At 23.3% G+C, this 20,142-nt stretch overlaps 1 protein-coding gene across 1 annotated transcript; it reads right to left on the bottom strand.

Annotated features, from left to right (window-relative positions):
- Positions 1-292: 292 nt before the first annotated feature.
- On the bottom strand, positions 293-18,683 carry LOC129612446 (unc-112-related protein). The gene is made up of 8 exons (XM_055526041.1): positions 18,667-18,683; positions 12,604-12,641; positions 10,877-11,025; positions 4,108-4,482; positions 3,611-3,985; positions 3,353-3,549; positions 2,603-3,296; positions 293-2,486 (listed from the first exon to the last, which is right to left on the bottom strand). Exons 1-8 carry the CDS (start codon positions 18,681-18,683, stop codon positions 2,286-2,288), a joined length of 2,046 nt encoding a protein of 681 aa, XP_055382016.1. The 3' UTR covers positions 293-2,285.
- Between the last annotated feature and the right edge of the window lie 1,459 nt (positions 18,684-20,142).

The following is a 20,142-nucleotide window of genomic DNA, read 5'->3' as shown; positions in this document are numbered from 1 at the left end:
AACTGCCTACCTAAACCAAAGACCACTGATAAATGGTTTTTCTTATTTGCAGACATGGGGGTTAATTTTCACAAAAATGAAAAATATTGTAACATTTTATTTTAAGTTTTTATTAAATTTATTCAATTGCTAAAAATTTACAATTAATAACATCAAAAAAGAAAAAATATTCAATATTTTATAATAAGAAAAAATTTCTAGAAATAGAAATTTTAGAAATGTTAGTTTTTTTTTTCCTTATTTTTGTATAAAGTTAACAGTTATGCATGTGCATTTTTGATTTTCACAAACATTTTCAATTTCTTTAATGAACTCTAAATTTTTTTTGTTTTTTTAGTTTTTTTTCTCTGTTTTAATTTGTTTTAAAATTTAAAAAAATATATATAATATCTATATTTATTTTTATATAAGTATGTAAAATTGTAGTTTAATTATTTTATTTTCTTTGCATATTGTTTTTATTTTATTTAAATAATATTGTACAAATGTAAATAACATTAGATTAGCGCATTTATATTATATAAGACACATATTAATTATTATTATTTAATTGAAAATTTCATCTAAATTAAAAAAGAAGGAAACTAATGAAAGTTATTAATTAAAATCCAATTAATGGAGTAAATGTATATTTAAAATTTTTGATATATTTCTATTAATTTTTGATGAAATTTGAAATTTATATTTACATGATAAATATATTAATAACAATTACAATTTTATTTATATAATATTAAAAAATATTTATAAATTCATTTAATAATTAAAATAAAAAGAAAAGCATTTTAAAAATCATTGGCCACATTTATTACATTAAAATAATTTTAATATTTAAGAATTAATAATAATTATTATAAATTTAATATTTTTTACACATATGGGACAAAAAACTAAACTTAAAAATTTAATAATCAAATTGAAATTGTTTTAAAATTTTGCTTTCCACGTAATTATTTAAATACATTAATTATTTTGTTTTTAAAAGACACATATAAATTAAAAATTCAAAGTTATAAAAGATTTTTTTGAAACAAACTTCTTGTATTAATGTGATTTCTAATAAAAATGTACAAATTAAAAAATTAATAAAATTTTCAATTTAAAATTAAATATTAGAAACATGCAATTATATTTAATTAATATAAGAGACATCTAATGTAAATAAAGAGCATGATGTTTTTATTTTTAATGATCTGTTAAGTAAGATTAACAATAATTTGCAAAATAGTGCAACAATAGAACATTTTCATGCACTTCATCAATTGATTAGTTAAAATTAACAAAATTTCGAGTTGCACATCAGTAAAATAAATTTCTTGTTAGAAATTCACGGTGTGCTTCGCCATATCTTAAAGAAAACAATAGTTTATCTACTTAAATTTCAAATGTATTAAAATAAGAAACTACAATCAAGTTATTATGAAACGAAATTTCATTTTTAGTGATAATTTATTTATTTTGATAATTAGATCTTTTTATACTATAAATTTGTTAAAATATATTCTAATCAAATGTTAGTTTAGAAAATAATTATCAATTATACAAGAAATTCTTTTAAATTTATAAAAAAAAAAACAAAAATTGCTGTAAATTTTAATCCAAAATAATGTTTTATAAAAGTTTTCCCAATTTAATATTATTCATTAAATTATACAACAAAAAGTTTAGTATATAAATATAAATTTGATTTTGATTCTATTAACAATTATTATTAAAGCTTGATTATTAATATTACATTTAAATCTTAAATTATACTTAAAAGAAAATTTAATTTCCCACTAGATGTCGCTCACTTTTAATTTTCTAAATTATATTTTGTTAAAATATTTTAAGTAGGCATAAACATTAATTATTTGTTTTTCTTCCTTTTTTTAAAAAGCAACATTTAAAAAATTAATTAATTTTTCATTTTTTATAATTTTAATTTACTTAAATTCTAACGTATATAGTGCTAATAATCCCGGCACACAGATCCTCATTGTTCTAATGTGATTTTATGTGTTTCACATTTTTTAAATTTACAATTTATTTAATACATTTTTTTTTTTTAATTTTTTATTAATATTTATATTTATTAATTTGTTAATATTTACATGAACAACTAAAAAGACAAAAGAAAAATAATAAAAGATAAAAAATTGTTAAGAAAATTCTTGGTTTATAATAAATTAAAATGAAAAATTAAATTAATTTTTTAAAAAAACAAAAAAAAAATAAGGGAAATTTTAAATTTAAATTGAAAATAAAAAATATTAAAACATCAATTAAATAGAGTTTGCTCTAAATCAAACCCAGCCCCCTGTTAACTTATGGAACATTTCTTCATTCAATGTTTGATTTGCTTCCTTTGATCTCATCGACATAAAAATGTAACCGCCAATAAATTCATGTACAACTTTACAGTCAGCTGATAGACAAGAGAAAACGACATTTTCATCAGCAAATTGAATCATCATGCATTTAACACCCCAATTTACATTCCAAGCCTAAAAAACGAATGAATTACATTAGAAATTAAGAAAATTCTAGGCTAAAGTATCTATTTCTTGTGTAGGAATTCTTTTAAGAGAATTTCCAATTTCTTAACAATATCAAATCTTACCTTCATTGTATTGTACCGCCATGTTTTTAAATGATCTCCAGTATTTAAATCCATACGCATAATACGATTTGGTGCGACACCTAATAATTCTTCTTTTTTATGGCCATCAAATTTAATAACAAATAGACTAACACCAAAATCTGGTAAACTTTGCCATGCTTGGATATATTTTAATTTTGCTTCAGTTAATGTTAAACTTTTAACATTTGCATGTGCTTCCAATATTCTTTGACCAGCTCTACCTCTGATTTTCTTTAATATTCTTGGTGAAATATAATCGTTTGGATCTATTGATGCTGGATTAATTTGAACAGCTGGAGCCTGGGCTGGTTTTTGCATACTCAAGAATGATTTTATACTTTGAACTTCACTTGAATATGAGCTATCGGCTAGAGATCGTCCTTTAGATGCTAAACGGCAAGCAGCCATCCATCTGGCATATTGATCTTCATTTTCACAACGAATCCATACTTCACTATTTGGTCCATTAAAATCTGTTGGTGGAACTTCTAATTTAATGCTGAATTTACCCTGACTGATATTGACTTCTGGTGTAACTTCACATCCACGTAAATTTATAACATGTGTTGGTGCAGATCTTCGTGATTCTTCAGCGCTTTTATATAAATATAAATGAAGTTCACGATATGCAAAGAAATAACGTTTGTATCCTTTCATAGTGAATTTTTTAGGTCTAAAATTGTAAATAGCAAATTAATTTCTCAATTAAATTTTAAAATTAATACTCACTTTAAAAATCTTAGATAATCTGTAAGCTCCGGAACTCTTGTTATATTTCCATTTTGTAAATTTGCGTCTGGTCCTTCCAACGTTAACTGCAATTTGGTCAAAGCTGAATCTATATCGTCATCAGTTCCATTTTCAACACTAGATGTGTCAATTCCAGAATCTGGTTGCTGTAAATCATTTTGCTGTATAACTTGAAACTGTAATAAAATAAATAGTTTAAAAAAAATTAATTCCAAAATACAAATTTAAACAAATTACTTGTAATGCGGCAAACATTAACATTTCCTCTTCGGTGCAATCAATTTCTTCATTTAATAATGACCATTTCGCTTGTTCATACAGTTGGTTAATTCTCACTTGATCATATTTCGGGTTCAAATCAAAGAATGTGTAATATTTAAATTTCAAGCATAGTGTATCATATTCACGAATACCCTGCTCCATTATAGAAAGAGATGAATCCAACCAACCAATATTCATACGGGCTTTTTCAACCAAAGACTTTGGTCTTATTAAACGAGAACGTACATCTGGACTGGGTGCTCTTGGACTAGCTGCAAGATTTTCTGTCATATCACCTAATGATGATGATGAATCAAATGTTGTGTATCCACTGGAACTATGCTTCCATGTCTAAAAAAATATTTTTTTATTTTTAATATTTAATTATTTAATATAATATGCAATTTCATTTCGATTTAATAAAAAAAAAAATGAAATCACATGTAAAAAAATAAAGTGTGTTATGTACTTACACCTGTTGGGGAACTAATTGGTGTACTCTGTTGATTATAACGTTTTGGTGTGTGATGTTGATGTACTGGGGCACATGAAAATCCATTTTGTGTTTTATCTAAACTGTTACAACTGCCATTAAATGAATTTACAGGTATAAATGAATTTGTATCTGGTGCTGGTTGTAAAAGTATCGTCCCATTCGGCTCGGGTATTATTATTTTAGAGTGTGGAAATTGTGCATAATTTTTCTTCAAATATTCTGGTTCAAGTGGTTTACATAAGGATAATTCTTCTGGATGGCGAATTCCTAAATCCTTACATAAATTTACAACAGCTCCAAAAGTTTTTATTGAATAGTCTACACGACAATCCAAAAAACGTAAATCTGGAAGCTAAAATTAAAATAATAATTTATTATTAATATTAATATTGTATTTGAAAACTGAACAATTTTGTTTTTATTTTATGTGTCAGTTGTTTTATTTGAAGAAACTTAAAACAATTCAATTATCTATATGACAACAATGTTGTGATTATCGAATGTCAAAAAATTTCGAATTATTGTCAACAAATGTAAGTAAGCCAGGGACATTAATAATACATATATATTATTACAGATGTTATTACTGAAATAAGAATTTTTTTTGTATTCTAAATTCATTAAAATTTGCAAAGATTTTTCTGTAATTATAAGACTAATCGTGACATATCCAAAACTTTAATGCAATTACAGAATTCTGTAATGGAATTCTACTATTTTATTTAATAAATTTGCATGTTAGTTGACATATACCAAACAGAACATGTATATGTCTTCCAATTTCCATAGCTCAATAACTTGATGTAAATTTTTGTATGAAAAACCCAATTTTAACTAAAAATTCTTCAGAGTATTCACTTGTGATATCTATTTCTATACATAATGCAATATAAAATGCATATACTCATAAAAATTTTATACAATTAATATAGTCAATCTTTAAGTCAAATCTTAAATATTCAACCTTGCCGCTTTTACACCCAATGTGTATACAAGTTGTTTAATACTTTTTTTGGAGCAATAATTTATACATTTATGTTTTTCTCTTTGAAATCTAACGACAACCGTTTTCTTAGAGTTTCTAAAGTATACCTACCTACTTACACATATATTTACATCAACCATACTGTATTATTTACTTATTAACACAGAAATTTATTCGAAATATCTATAAATTGTAATCCAAATTTACAAGCTTTAAATAACAAAAATAACCATTTATGGAATTTACAAATTCTATTAACGCTCCATAAAAAATTCAATAATTTTCGTATACTAATTAATATCGCGTTACGTATACAAGTTATTGCTGTCAACATTACAATCGTTCATATGTGCAATATTCAAAAACTAGATGTAATAATGTGGATATGTTAAAAAAAAAGGAGATTAGTAATTTTCTTTGATTTCTGTTATTATTTTTCTAATGATATTTTTAAAATTGTAATTTAAGTAGGTTCGTTTAAATTTTAAACTATACGTTTAATGTAATTTTTAACCACTTTCCTATAACAAGAATTTATGAAGTAGTATAAATATTAAATTTAATTTTTAATTTCAATAATTTATTCATAGGTAAAATAAAAAGGTAATTGATGTTTATATATCGCATGATGTAGTTGTATATTAGATATTGTAACAAAGAGCAGTGTAAAATTATATTAGTAATCGATATTTTTCAAGCCTACTAACTGCTTTTAAGATCATACCTACATTTTAGAGTTAAAATTATAATTTAAACTATAAACTCTTAATAGTGTAGATTATATGTCTCATTTTTTGAATTATATTTGAAATTTATGCGTAATCGAAAAAAATGTAAACTACAAAAACTTTTACTTTCTATGCTTTAATATTTAGTAAATAATAAATGGAGTAAATTCATAAAATAAATGTTTCAATAATATTATTTAATATCAGGAATTCCTATGATTGTAAGGTTATTAATTTTCCGATTATCATAACGAAATCTCTATGTTTCATGTTTTTCTTCTTATTTTTTTTCCTATTACATATAACATGGGACATATTCTATTAAACGTATGTATGTAAATAACTTCAAAATTCCTATTATATACTCGTACTTGAACATTGTAAAGCTCTTAAGTGGGTGCACCTAATATAAATTTTAGCAAGAACAACAACAATTTTAAAGTGTATCAATAACGCCTCAACAAAAAAATAGCTCAATTTAAACAATATTTTTACTTTTTTTCAATAAAGTTGTATTCTTTAAGTAATTGAGGTTGGCAAAATAATGTGTACCATAGTCGGAGACAATTTTATTTGTAAATAATAGCAATTTTAAGAGAAAAAAAAATATTATAAAATTTACAAGGAAAATTAATCATACTCTTATATCGTTTTGAAATTTAGTTAAAAAATTAACTAAAATTACTTTAGTATCAAATATGTTTGCATTCTTTTGATTACGAGTATATTTAATATTTTAAATTAATTTATTAGAAAATTGTTAAAAAGGAAAACAAATTATTTGTGTTTGTATGCAAAGGCCATTTTGATTTATTTAAATATTTTTGCAATTTGGGTTTTTCTTTTTAGATTTTGTAATTTTTACATTCCTTAATATAAATTATTAGATTCTTATATCGTTACTTATACAATTACAAGTTAAAATTTTTACTCTTACTATAAAATTTTCATTTTCAATTTATTTTCAATTACTACAAACACATAAAATTCTCTCAGGTGTTTTTCAGGTGACAATTTTTAAAAGTTTTTCTGTTTTTCTTATACTTATATTGTACATACATATATAGTACAGAAAAGTAATCAAAAACGTATATATAGTATATAAAAATTCCAACAATCTTTGAATAATAACTTGTCTTCCAACGCATTCTGGTGATTATGAATGAAGGTAGATCAAGAAAATAAGAAAACATAAAAAAACGGCAAAAAAATCGATATTAGAATAATATTTGTATATATACATCCAATACATATATATGTATGTATGTGCAATAGTAATATGCAATAGTAATTAGATGTAACGAGAGTTTTAAGAGTTTGTTTCTTAATGACATTTGAATAAATTATAAAGCGTTATAATGTTGAAATTTATATTTTGTTTCTTTTTTATAACAAGCACTTTCAATTTGGTGACGAAATGTTAATTTATCAATTAAATTTTTATGTTTTCTATGAAACTTGCTTATTTTTTTTTCATTTAATTTTTTTAGAGTTAAGTGTCTGTTATATGAAGAACAGGTTAGACAGCATGTCTTTTTGCCCACACTTAAAGTAATAATGATTTGTCTGAAAATATTTTGTAATTGTACAGGCGTAAATGACGTACATACAAACATTTTTATTTTTTAGTTTTAAGTATTTGAAAAAATTTTTAATAGACTTGTTATTTAAAATATTATTTAACAGTCAACATTGTATAGACTCCAAATTTGTACACAAATGTTTAATAAATTTAATTTTCAAGCACTGCTATACCAATTTTAACTATCTGAACAGAAAATGTAAAATAATTTTCCCAAGTTCTCGAAATATTAAAGAGAAAAATATAATTGTCTGTTTTAATTGCAATTGCAAAAAGAATTGTGCAATTGTGTTAAAAACAATAATTTGTAAAATCCAAATACAGCATAATATAAAAACACTGCTTGTACAGAAGAGTGGGAAAAAATGTGAATGACTCTTAGTTTTCTAATGTTATTGTTAATTTTTATCCGCAAGGATTAAACTTCCATTTGATTCCGAGAAAATATCATTCCGCTTTATAAAATCCAGAATTTTTGCAAATTATAACTAAATTTTTAAAATTTAATAGAAAAACAATCACGGGCTACAATTTGCAAAAAAAAAATTGATTAAGCAAAATTTTTTTTCTCCCTAATTCTTATGTGGTCTTTATGTGCAAATTACATACTATAAGTATTTCTCATTGAAGTTGCTCACTGACATGTTACAGACGACAGCTCACATACATAATCATAAATATTTCAATCATTTTAAATTAGATTACTTTGTTTCTAATACATTTCTTAAAATTAAGGGAATGAATTTCAAAAGAATTAATTTGTAAATTAAAAATATAGATGGAAAAATATTTTAAGATTGTGTACAAAATATATAGAACAATGTTCATTAAAAGAGTTTGTAAACATCCCGTTTATCTACAAAATTTCTATAGTATCTTCGTAAGTATGTTTAAAACAGTTTTGATATTATACATATACATTTAAAATCTTCTACTTATTTCATTTCTTCGGAATTATTTTGTTTGAAAAGAATGCATTTAAAGTTGAATTCTTTTTATTTTTCTTATCGTATTTTTAGTCTAATGAAAAAGTATTACACAAAGTTTTTTTCAATTAATATGCGAAAAATAATATTTTCGCTGTCCCATTCAAATTATTTTATTATGAAGTTATTTGAGACTACAAGAAGAATAAAATACAATAAAATAAATTAAATGAATGGATAGTTTTTAGATTCAAATTTTCAAATTCAATTCTAGAATGAAATTTAAATAAAAAATTCAAAAAATTCATTCAAAAATAGCAGAAAATAAAAAATTTTTTCTTATTCACTTAAAATTTTGGCCTACATTTCCCGACTAATCTCAGTTGTTGTAGCCAATTAACAAAATTAAATCATTCTTTAAAATAAAATAAAAATTATTTTATACCATGTAAATATTATTTATAAGGCAATTATATAACAGAATTAAAAACAGGCAATTCGGGAAACAATAAAACACTTATTCTTTCAATTTAACTTAATGTTTACTTAGAATAAATTCTTTGAACAAAAAAACTAAAAAGAAAAAACTCATTGACCTTACAATACACAACAAACTAACAATACGAAAATTTTGTATATACTTATGTACAACAAAAATACGTGACTTTATGAGGAACAAGAACAGCAGTATTGAATGCGCGCACTGCGCACAAAGGTTTGGTTTAAAGGTCTAGTGATTTACTTTTTTGAAATTAATTTTACAAAAAAGTATAACAGAAGAATTATACAAAATTATTAAGAAATTTTAAAAAAATATTTAAAAATTTATTTAGAAAGAAAACAAGAAATTAAAAAAAAGAAACAATTTAGTTAACAAACTTTGGTATAAAGCGCTTTGATATTAAAAATTCATAGAATTAATAAATTGGATTAAAAAAAAAATTAAGGCGTGTTATTTTCACTTTCATTTCGTTCAAATTGTTTTGGGATACTTTTTTCTTAAGAATCTAATCTGAAATTTGGGTGATTTAAAAAATTAAAAATATGACGTTTCATTTTCTCTCTAAATGTCATACAATAAAATACAAATATACTTAGCATTAACAATAAAATCGACTACATATGTACATACTGCTTTGTTGCAATTACACCACATTGCTTAAATTTAATCTTTATTTCTCATTGAACTCCGAAAATATGGATAAATATATATAAGAACCTATTTTGCTTTAAAAATAAATTTAAATTTTGAATTAAATTACTCGAAACACGTTTTTCAAGTTTTTTATAAATTCGCCGAACTGGAACCATCGATTCTTCCAAAATAGAAATGAAATTAGAAAAATAGTTAATTGAAATTGGTAAGATTTTGTTAAGTTTGTGTAAATCATAAATTTATTTCAATCATATAGTGTTTCAAAAATTCTAAGTATAATGTTGATGTTTATGAAAACTTCCTTTCGAATAGCTGCTAGTATAGAAAATAATAAAAATTTTCAAAAGTAATCGAAATTTCTAATACAATTATAATATAACAATTTTAAAATCTTATATATGTACATACATATGATTCATGACTATTTTCACAATTATGGTAAAATACCAAAAATTCCAATATTTTATTATTTAATTTACAATCTTGACCTGTTCAACTAATTTGAAATTCTAGTAGAAACCTGCAGTTCACTTTCAATTTATACGTTTTAAATTTATGTTAATAATTCTTTATCTAAAGTACACAGCTAATATCTATAGTACCAATATACAATAGCTATACACTATATACCTTAAATGTTAAAATACCATAATTATTCCACAATAAAATAAATGTTGTCTCATTAAATTTTTGACGCCCTCAAATAACATATAACCTTTAACGAAAACTAGTTTGATTTCTTTTTCTGTTGAAAATACAAATGACCTAATATAGTCTATGAAATAAATTTATACAATTTTAAAGTTTTTTATATTTTCTGACCGTAAACACCAGTAAAAAAAATTTAAGGTGCGAAATCTAATAAATTTAATTTACTCTTTCTTATAGCGGAACAAAACAAAAGCACAACAAATTATCCTTTACCCTATTCTTTGAAATAACACAAGCAATTATGGAATAAATTCATTAAGAGTCTAAATAAGGGTTAAAAAAAACAGAAAACCCATTATTTTAAAAATTTAAATGTAAATTTCTTAAAAAATTTTAGATGTTTACCGAACTTGAACTCTTCTAGAATTTGATTTTATTACAATTTAAACCACCAAAACCACATAAATTGTTGTGTTTTTCTATACATTACTCTTTAAATCAAAAAATAGAATGTATGAAATGCATGAATAGCGGCATCAATATTCAAAGGTTTCTCATTTCAAGCATAGGTTGTGTATATATATTTAAATTTTGAATCTTTATAGTATCATCAGAAGAAATCATTAAAAACCAACTAAAATTTTATATGTTTTCATGTATCATGTGTGTGTGTGACATGTAAATATATTGTTGGATAAAAAATTAAATGGAAATTTACCTGTACTCTTAAAATTTTATGCATAGGTGTGAAATAAAGTAATGTATCTGCTTGCACACCAACTTGATCTAATGTTGATCTTGTTCTTGTTAACCAACAATTTTTCGCTGGCCACCATAATGCATGATCTGACCAATCTTTTGGATTTTCTGAAAGTAAAAAAAAAAAAAATTTAAATAAGAATTTAATTTAAATTTTCATGAGATTTTTAAATAAGATTTAATAATAAAAGGAACATTTTCATGTTTCAAATAAATTGTGAATTTCTATACCCATACACATATATGTATATACATACATGCATATGATCATGGGTATCTCTAATTGCCAAAATAATATTTAAATATAGGGAGAAATAAAGTTTTGCTATAAGAAACCATAATTCTTATGGGCGTAAAAATTCGTTCTGTCTATCTTAGCGATATCTAAAAGAAGAATTTGAAGTGGGTTTGCCAAATTTTTACAAATTTTTTATGTTTATTATTGTAGGCACCTCATATAATTGGAGTGCGATTGAAGCAGCCCTAACTCCCATACAATTTCAAGAATAATAGTTTATCATTATCTAAAAACTCATTATCTAAGAAACTGTAAAACATGTACATTTATTAAATTTTGCATAATAATTCGATAAAATTTGGTTGTGGTACTTTGAAACTATTGTATTCAATTTTCACTTAAACAAGTACGATAATAGATCCACTATCCCATTAAAATTTCGTTCCGGTTATATCAGTTTTTAACGGGGACTTGAAAACTACTGATCTTTACGTATTGATTCGGCCATTAAATTTAATTAAATCCAAAATATTGTAAATCCATTCTGAGCTAACTGATGTATGCAAATTAAAATTTATAGAATTTTTATAGAGATTTGGTTGTGACTGTATAAATTCTAACAAAATGTAGTTAACAGAAACTCTGGCACTCTAAACTCTATTTTTTCTCGTTTATATTGGATTTTACAATAGAACAAAAATTCAATTAAAAATTTTTTTTTTTGTACACAATTTTGATTTTCTTTCAAAACTCTCAACTCTTTTTAAGTATAGTACTTAACATAATAGAGAATCTATTGTACAAAGAAGTAATACCGCATGTATTTGAAAATATTTTAAGTCGTAGAAAATTATATACTTTAAAAATAATTCAAATATTTTAATTTATTTTCCGCTTTTATATAACAATAATTTCATTCTGTTATAAATATTAATTTTAGAAGATGAAAGAGAAAAATTACTTCTTCTAAATTAATTTTGCCTTGACTACTAATTGATTTTAATTAATGAATCTTAAACAAAAGTCAAACTTGTATGTATAGTTTTAGATTTAAATATTAATTTAAATATTAATATAATATGTAATTCCATTTCTGATGTTCATTTATAAACGTATTGTTAAAAACATATTAAAATTTTATAATATAATTTAAAAATATCATCGTCTCGTCATATAAGCGGAAATTTACTATACAAACGTATATATGAATGTATATAAATTCGCTCTTATAATTGCTTAATAACATAAATTTTTTAGTTACGACTTCCACTTTTCTACACCCGATGCATTCAATTTGCGGCTATGTCTGAAAGTACGTATCGATGGACTTCCGTCCGTCCGTCTACATTTTTGAAATTTTGCAAAAGCATAAAGGTAGCGGCTTGCTTCCCCTAGCGCGGTATACTATAGTTAAACTTTAGAAAAACAAAATGGCCGTTCAAATTTACCGTTATCAAAAGTCCTTTTTTCCAAATTTTTGATTTCGTTTTTCTTTTAGATTCCAGCCTGTAGAAGCTTGAAATTTTAGGGGCGAAAAAATTTTTTTCCATCTCCACCCCCTTTCAAGGTATCGCCTCTTGAAATTTGTAAAATTTGAATTTTTGACGCCTTATATTTCCGAAACCGCAAGCTTTTTCAAATTTTTATAAACGCAATCAGTTAACGGTAAATTCCATGATATTAAAAAATATAATTATTTTTCTTAATTCACACAATTAAACCTTAAAATCGAGCATTATGTTAACCCTACTTTATATTAATTTTTGCTTTACTTTAAATACTGCATAAATCGTTCATCCTAAATATATGCAATCCTAGGAATAGTTATGTATGTGAATAAAAATAATTTTAATGGTGATACACATAAACTGTATTTTAAAAGCAGTATTTTCACTTGTTGAAGGGAAAAGTGCTACAATACAAACGATTGGTTCGACCCAACTTTATTAAATATAGGGTATAAGTCTCATAAAAATTAACCAATTTCAACCTATATCTAATTTTATTAAAATATATTGCATTAAATATTTATTAATTAACATTTGCAATTTATATTATTACATGGGCTTTATTTTTCAAAATGCATAAAGTATCAAGGTTAAATTAGCTATATGAGATCTAATTTCATTTTTGTATCTAAGTACAGACATACACAATTACATAGATCAGTAAATTTAGAATTGTTTTACAATATCTTGTATTTAATTAAATTTAATAACAGAATCAGTCTAATGTTAGTTTAATTTCATGCTAATTAAATACATAGTTATGCGTAAAATAATTAAGGTTAGGTGATTTTTTTTTAAATTAAACTTTGTCGCATACAATTTAAAATTTATATGATAATATACGTAACTATTGTAAATTAAGAAATGCAAAACATGTAAGATTAAAATAGGTGAGAGATAGTAAGAAAATTTTTATTCAAATCGAAGAAATTTCTATTGATAAGAACAATAAGCAACTAATCAATTATTTATTAGAATAAGAAAGTATTAAAATAAAATTATTTTTAATTTATATTTCAATTAACGCTTTTGTATTTTTAAAAATTTCAATGCATTTATTCAAATTGTGTCTTCGGAGTTTCATTTAATTAGAAATTCAATACCCGTAATATGAACTAATTTAAAATTAATCGAATTGATCTATATAATGATTGAATAAATTGATTTACTTACACTTGGTAATCACTATAAATTGCAGTACAAGACGTTGATAGTTTCAGAATTTTTAAATTAACTGCACCTTAATCCTGCGACTGTTTGCATATAAAATAAGAAATATTTTAAAATGTACAAAATGTACAATTTTTAAATAAGCAACTTTATTTTTATTGTCTTGTTGTAGTGGCTGCTGCCTTTAACAATGTTGCTAATTTATTACAATGTTTATAAGTATGTTTGATTTTAGGGTAATTTCTATTATATTTTATACAGGGTGATTCAGAAAGATATACAACAACATATACCATTGGTTAGAGGCTCGAAAATGGGTAAAACATTTGTTCCGGACTGAGTACAAAATTTCAAGGGTTTTCGAATTTCAGGGATTTTAACGAATTTTCACGAAATTTTTTCCTATCCAAGTTTTTTTTTATTATAACTTCCGTTCTGAAAAAGATTCAAACAAACAGTTTCTGAAAGGCCTAGTACAGGGCTTAAAATAAACATGTTGCTTGATTCTGTATTTTATGTATCTTCGGAATACAAAGCATTTGATTTTTAGGCAAAATCAAATTTTTCACTAGTTTTGATTTTTACTTATTTTAAGCGCTATGATTATTAACTATCATTAATTTTAGATGACAAGAGTGTTGTTTTGGAAAAACATCACCTTACTTTGTAAAAAAATCTGAATTTTAATGTTTTTATTGAAATCTAACAAATAATAATAAAATTAAAACAAAATTTTATACAAAATTTTAGTTTGAAAAACAAAAATTTATTTTAAAAAATTTTAAATTTTTGAAAAAAAAACTAGACTTTTTTATTAGGAAAAACAAAAAAAAAATCTAGTAATCAAAAATTTTTTTCGAAACTTTTCTTGGTAAAGAAAATCGATAGGTTTTTTATTTTTGCCAATTTTTATAAGAAATAGTACCTATATGGTTTGAAATTTTTAAATGCATTTTTCTCACATTGGGTGCAATTTAAAAATTTAAAAAAATCATTTTCGGAGTCTAGACACTATTTGGCACCTGAAGTTATAAAAATTATCCAGCTGTAGCGAATTTTTAAAGACATGCCATGTAAATTTTGATATTTATTTTATTAGAAAAAAATTTTTTTAATAGGAAAATTTAATTTATTACACAAAATAGAGTTTGTAAATGATATTGTACGAGTATTAACATTATTAAGGTAATAAATAATCAATAAACAATTTAAGGGAACTAATAAATTTCCAACAAATTTTTCAAAAACTAAAAATTGGGATACTGGTGATGCAACTAAAGAAACTGTTTGTTTGAAGTCCACATCATTTTCAGAACGGAAGTTATAATCAAAAAAACTTGGATGCTTTGTTTGCAAACTGTAAGATAATGCCAATTAAGATAATGTAAGATATATTGAAATAAGTGATATTTTTCTGATGTGTTAGAACTCACTCCTAGATAATTTCTTTGTTGCATACAATTTAAAATTTAATATTGAAATTTCCTAAATTCAAAAAGGCATTAAAGTGGTTAACTAACCATAAATAATCGTACTAAATTTATAATTATTATTCCAATATTGTATAATAAATAATGCTGTAAATACTGGCTTATTAATTTTAAAAGCAGTTTTCTAAATAGCACAAAAATTTTAACTTTATAAATTGATCTACTTTTTATAATTGTCCTCAATTCACCGACGCAACTTATTTAATTTTAAAAATGACTTGCAGACCTCTTAAAAATTATATCAAAAGCGTAAATTTTTCATTGAAAAATCATAAAAATTTATTGATTTTAATTAATAAAAAATTTATTTGGGCTTGAAATATTGTTTTTTTCTTTTTCAATCAGAAAAACATTATAATTTCAAAACTATTAAAAATTAAATTATTTATAATGAAATTTTGAATAAAGGATCCTATATTAACCCCTTTCATTTAATATCTTAATTCTTAATAGAATACAAACCTTCAGATTTATTATTTTAAAATTAATTATAAAATATTTCGAGAAAAATATTTGATTCTTTTATTTTAATTGAATTTTTTTTAAAAATACCAATTGCGCAGCCATATGGGAAGGCGAAAAATTTTCTTCATTTAATTTAAAATGTAAATACACACACATATGGGGATAATATTTTATAATTCGAAGAATATCTTTATGTTTGATTCACATATGAAAACCTATGTTTAATAAATTCCGATTATCTAGTATTCTAGTACATATTAGTATTAATTAACTGAGAAATAACCCGCTATTTTCCTGCGTTTACGAGATTTTAAAATAATATTATAAAGAAGGGGTTTATTATTTTAACACAATATAATCTTAAAAAAAGTGTTTTAAAACTTTAGAGGGCCATAACTTTTTATGAGAAGGAGTTTCGCATACATTTGCTTCTATTTATATATAAAATTTCAACTTTCTTTCTCAAAAGGAATAAACATTTTGTAAACAGCCATACGGACGGATACATAGAGCAAAATAAACACATTAATTTTTTTCAGTGTTCTTGGAAATATTCTAAAAACGAGCACACTTCAAATATAACATTTCCAGCATTTTGAAACTTTTATTTTGTAAGAATATTAGTTTTAACGGACTGGTGCAAAATTTGAACTTTTTTTTTGAATCACCAGCATTTCTTTAATAAAATTTTACTTGAGTGAAATAATTTTAAATTGCAATTAAATAAAAAGGGGCAGGGGTGTACAAAGTTGTAGGTAATTTTTGTTTAATTAAATAAAAATTAATTGAATGACAGAAAAGAATATGCGTTGTTAAATTATAGTAAAACTTGAGATTTCTTTAGGATGTATGTTTTCCAATTATAAATTTAAGTGTAATTTAAAGTTACTTTACTCCAGAATACCCAATATTTTTTAAAGTATTTTAACATTTTACATATTTTTTACACAATACCTAGTAAAAGTCTTAAAAAATTGTTACATTGTAATTTGTAAAAAAAAAATTATTTAATTACATTGTGTTAAAACAATAGTAATCTGCCCATTAATTTAATTCATATATATATATATATATATATTTTTTTGTTGTTTTGCTTCTCTTTTTCTTTAATTTTTAGAAATAATTTAAATGTTTTAATTGACCAAGCAATAATTGAAATTCAGAATAATAAATGCTTCCATATACAATGATATAATAATCATTTTGACGCGCTTCATTAATTTTTATATAAACGATTAAATATTCAATGAATGTGAATTAATTGATTGATGGTCATATCTATTAATCGTTTCTAAATCGTAAAGAAACCAGAAAACATTGAAATTTTTTTTACAAATGGGTAAGAAACAACTTAAAATTTATATTAGAATTTATATTCGTATCACTTCATTAAATAAAATTCATATAGCACAATTGTAAAGCGCGGTAATGATGATTTAATTTTTCGTCTTTTAAATATAACCATTTAACAAAAATTAGAAAACTACAAATCATTTAGATTTTATTAAAAATGTAAAATTTAAATTATAAGAACAAAGATTTTCTCTTTTATATAATGTATCTAAAAATTTTATTGAAACGGATTTGAACTTAACAACCTTAAGTCTTTGAGGCACCCCTTTAAAAAAATTTATGCACATAATTCATTTAATTACGCTTAGATTTGCCTAAAATTTAAAAAAAAAAAGAAGAATAAATAAACAGATTGTATTTTCATTAAAAAATAATAAATTTTATTTTTAAATTAAAATATAATTGCAATATGACTTAATAATGTTTTCTTAATTATTAAACTCATAAATTAAAGAAATTTTTCATAAAACAATCTCATAAATACAAAAAATGTTGATTTCGATGTGAAAATTTTAGGAGTAGGAATTGAGTAATTTCAAAATAGAATCAAATAATTGGTGAAATTGCTGAGATTTCTTTGAGATTTTTATAGTACTCGCAGTTAAATTCATTTCATTTATATGTATTACTTATATATTAAAACATTAATTTACTTTTAAACTACTTATTTATAAATATCTAACTAAACTACGGCCAAATACAGAAAATCAAACCCTTAAGTAAATAGAATTACCTTGTAAACGGCAGTATACTTTCAGCAAAACCATGAATCTCAATAAAATTAGCCTTCTAAATACCAATTAACGTAATCCCATATCGATTGTATAACAAAGTAAAATTTTTATAATCTTATTTTAAAATTAAAATACTTAAAGGTCAATTTTACTTTCCTATCACATACAAATTTTACACCGTAATCCAGAAGAAATCAAGTTCTTTTATTATATACTTAAAAATTACAAAACTCTTGATTTTATAAAATCAAAACACATGTTCAACTTTGGATTATATAACAAAACATAATAGTAATAAAATTTAATAATACATAAAAAGAGTTACAATCACGCATAACAAAATTCTTTCAAAAACACTTGAATCTTTATAAAATCCAAATACAAGCTTGTAAACAAAAAACCAAAAGTTTACTTTTATTACTCAACAAATTTTATGTACTTGTCACATGTGCATAACAATTTACTCATAAAATCGTCATATTTTTTCGAATAATTTGTAATTTTTTATTTTTAATTTTTTAATGTTTAGAATTCATTCAACACGCAGTATTTTTTGTAATCAAATTTTATTTCTATGTGAAAAGAGCTTCAAATTTTTATAGCCAGTTTTTTTCGGACATTTTATTCATGTAGTGTTCACATAAATTAATGATTAGTATGTTTTGTATTGCATGCGATCATGCAATATTCATTTAATACTCAAAATCATTCAGACTATTCAAAAACCGTCATAATATTTTGAGTTTTATATAGAAACTTTTAGTATTAAAGCACGGGTTTTCATTTAAAACCTTTGCCACATAGCCATATTAAAAATTTTTCAGTATTATAAATGAAGTTTTGTGAAAAAAAACAAAAAAAAAACAAAAAATGTCAAAAATAAAATTTAATAACGAATTAATTTTTATAAAAATTCATAAATAATATTTTTGTAGATGAATTTTGTCAAAGAAATAATTTGAATAAATTTTGAATTTATTACAGAAGTCCAGTTAAAAATTTCAATTATATCGAACACAAAATTGCATACAAATCAAACTTTTAAGACCATTTCTGATTTTTATTCTCTTCATATTAAAATTTTTCAAAAAAAAATAGGAATATCCAACAAAATATCTTTAAATCGTATTGAGAACGACTTCCAAAGTTAGTGGTTTTTATAAGTTCTTAAAATTGCCTTTCTTATTTAAATACTTACAAAAAACCAATTCAATTGCCAAAATTATTGAAGTAATAGGAAACAAAGTGAACGTAATAATTAAAAATCACTTTACTTGATTCATGAACATTTTCTTAATTGCCATAATATGCTTACAAAAATACTTGAAAAGGTTTTAGAACTGCTAATGGTATTTTATTTATTGCAATGTTTTTTTAACAAAAAATAATTTGAATACTTAAAGTGTGTGATAATTTAAAAAATCTGATAATTAACACTTTAAATGCAATCTTAAAAATTTTTAATATTAAACAACACTTTTAATAATCTTTTCAGCCAAGTCGTTAGAAAAATCAAAATATAATTTTGTATTCGAATTTTTGTCAGAGCTGCTCCTTGGGATTTTCAAATACTACACAATATACTATATTCTTCAGTACTCTAGCTAAAAAATAAAAAAAATATTAAAAGCGTACACCTTTTAAATTTGGATTGTATTGTACTATCTACTTGTTGAAAGCAGGTTAGCATGGTCCTCTTTATATACTTTGCACATTTTCTTTCGAAATATTTTCATGCTGGTTCTGTACTCAATCCAATATTTATGTCGTTAATTTACAGTTTACAGATTTGAATTTTATTTAAAAGTTTGGCTTTACTGAAGCAAAACTTTTACATCTTGTCTAAAGAATATTCGTATTTACGCAATATAATATTCATAAACATTATACTATTCCTTCCCAATTTCATTCCACATCAGAGGGCTATCAAATAAAAGCGATTCATGAGTTACTCTTGTACAGAATTAATTTTAAATTTTCACAAAGAAAAGTCTCACTTTTTTTTAACACATACTTTGTTACACTTATACAATGAAATTAGCTCATAAGGCGCCGCCGACGACGCCATCATATTATTTAGTATTTATATACAATAACTGTTTTTATTTACTATTTGCTAGTCATCTAAAATCTGAAAATAGAATGAAAATATAGAAAAACAAAGAAATTTTTTTTTTTCATGAGTACATACTCTATAGATTTTAGTTTTCTTATTCTTGTTCTTCTTTTTCCTCTTCTTACAAGGAGTATACATATGTACAAGTGCA

Source organism: Condylostylus longicornis, unplaced genomic scaffold (genome assembly GCF_029603195.1).
Source record: "Condylostylus longicornis isolate FDR11 unplaced genomic scaffold, ASM2960319v2 ptg000004l, whole genome shotgun sequence".
NCBI lineage: Eukaryota > Metazoa > Arthropoda > Insecta > Diptera > Dolichopodidae > Condylostylus > Condylostylus longicornis.
The sequence above is the reverse complement of the archived record's forward strand: the minus strand, read 5'-3'. Positions and strand labels throughout refer to the sequence as shown.

Excerpts from the sequence above, each read along its gene's own strand:
- LOC129612446 (XM_055526041.1), bottom strand. Across the intron at positions 4,483-10,876 it reads ATAAAATTTTAAGAGTACAG|CTTCCAGATTTACGTTTTTT; the intron begins GTAAATTTCCAT and ends TTTTAATTTTAG. Across the intron at positions 2,487-2,602 it reads GGCGGTACAATACAATGAAG|GCTTGGAATGTAAATTGGGG; the intron begins GTAAGATTTGAT and ends TTCGTTTTTTAG.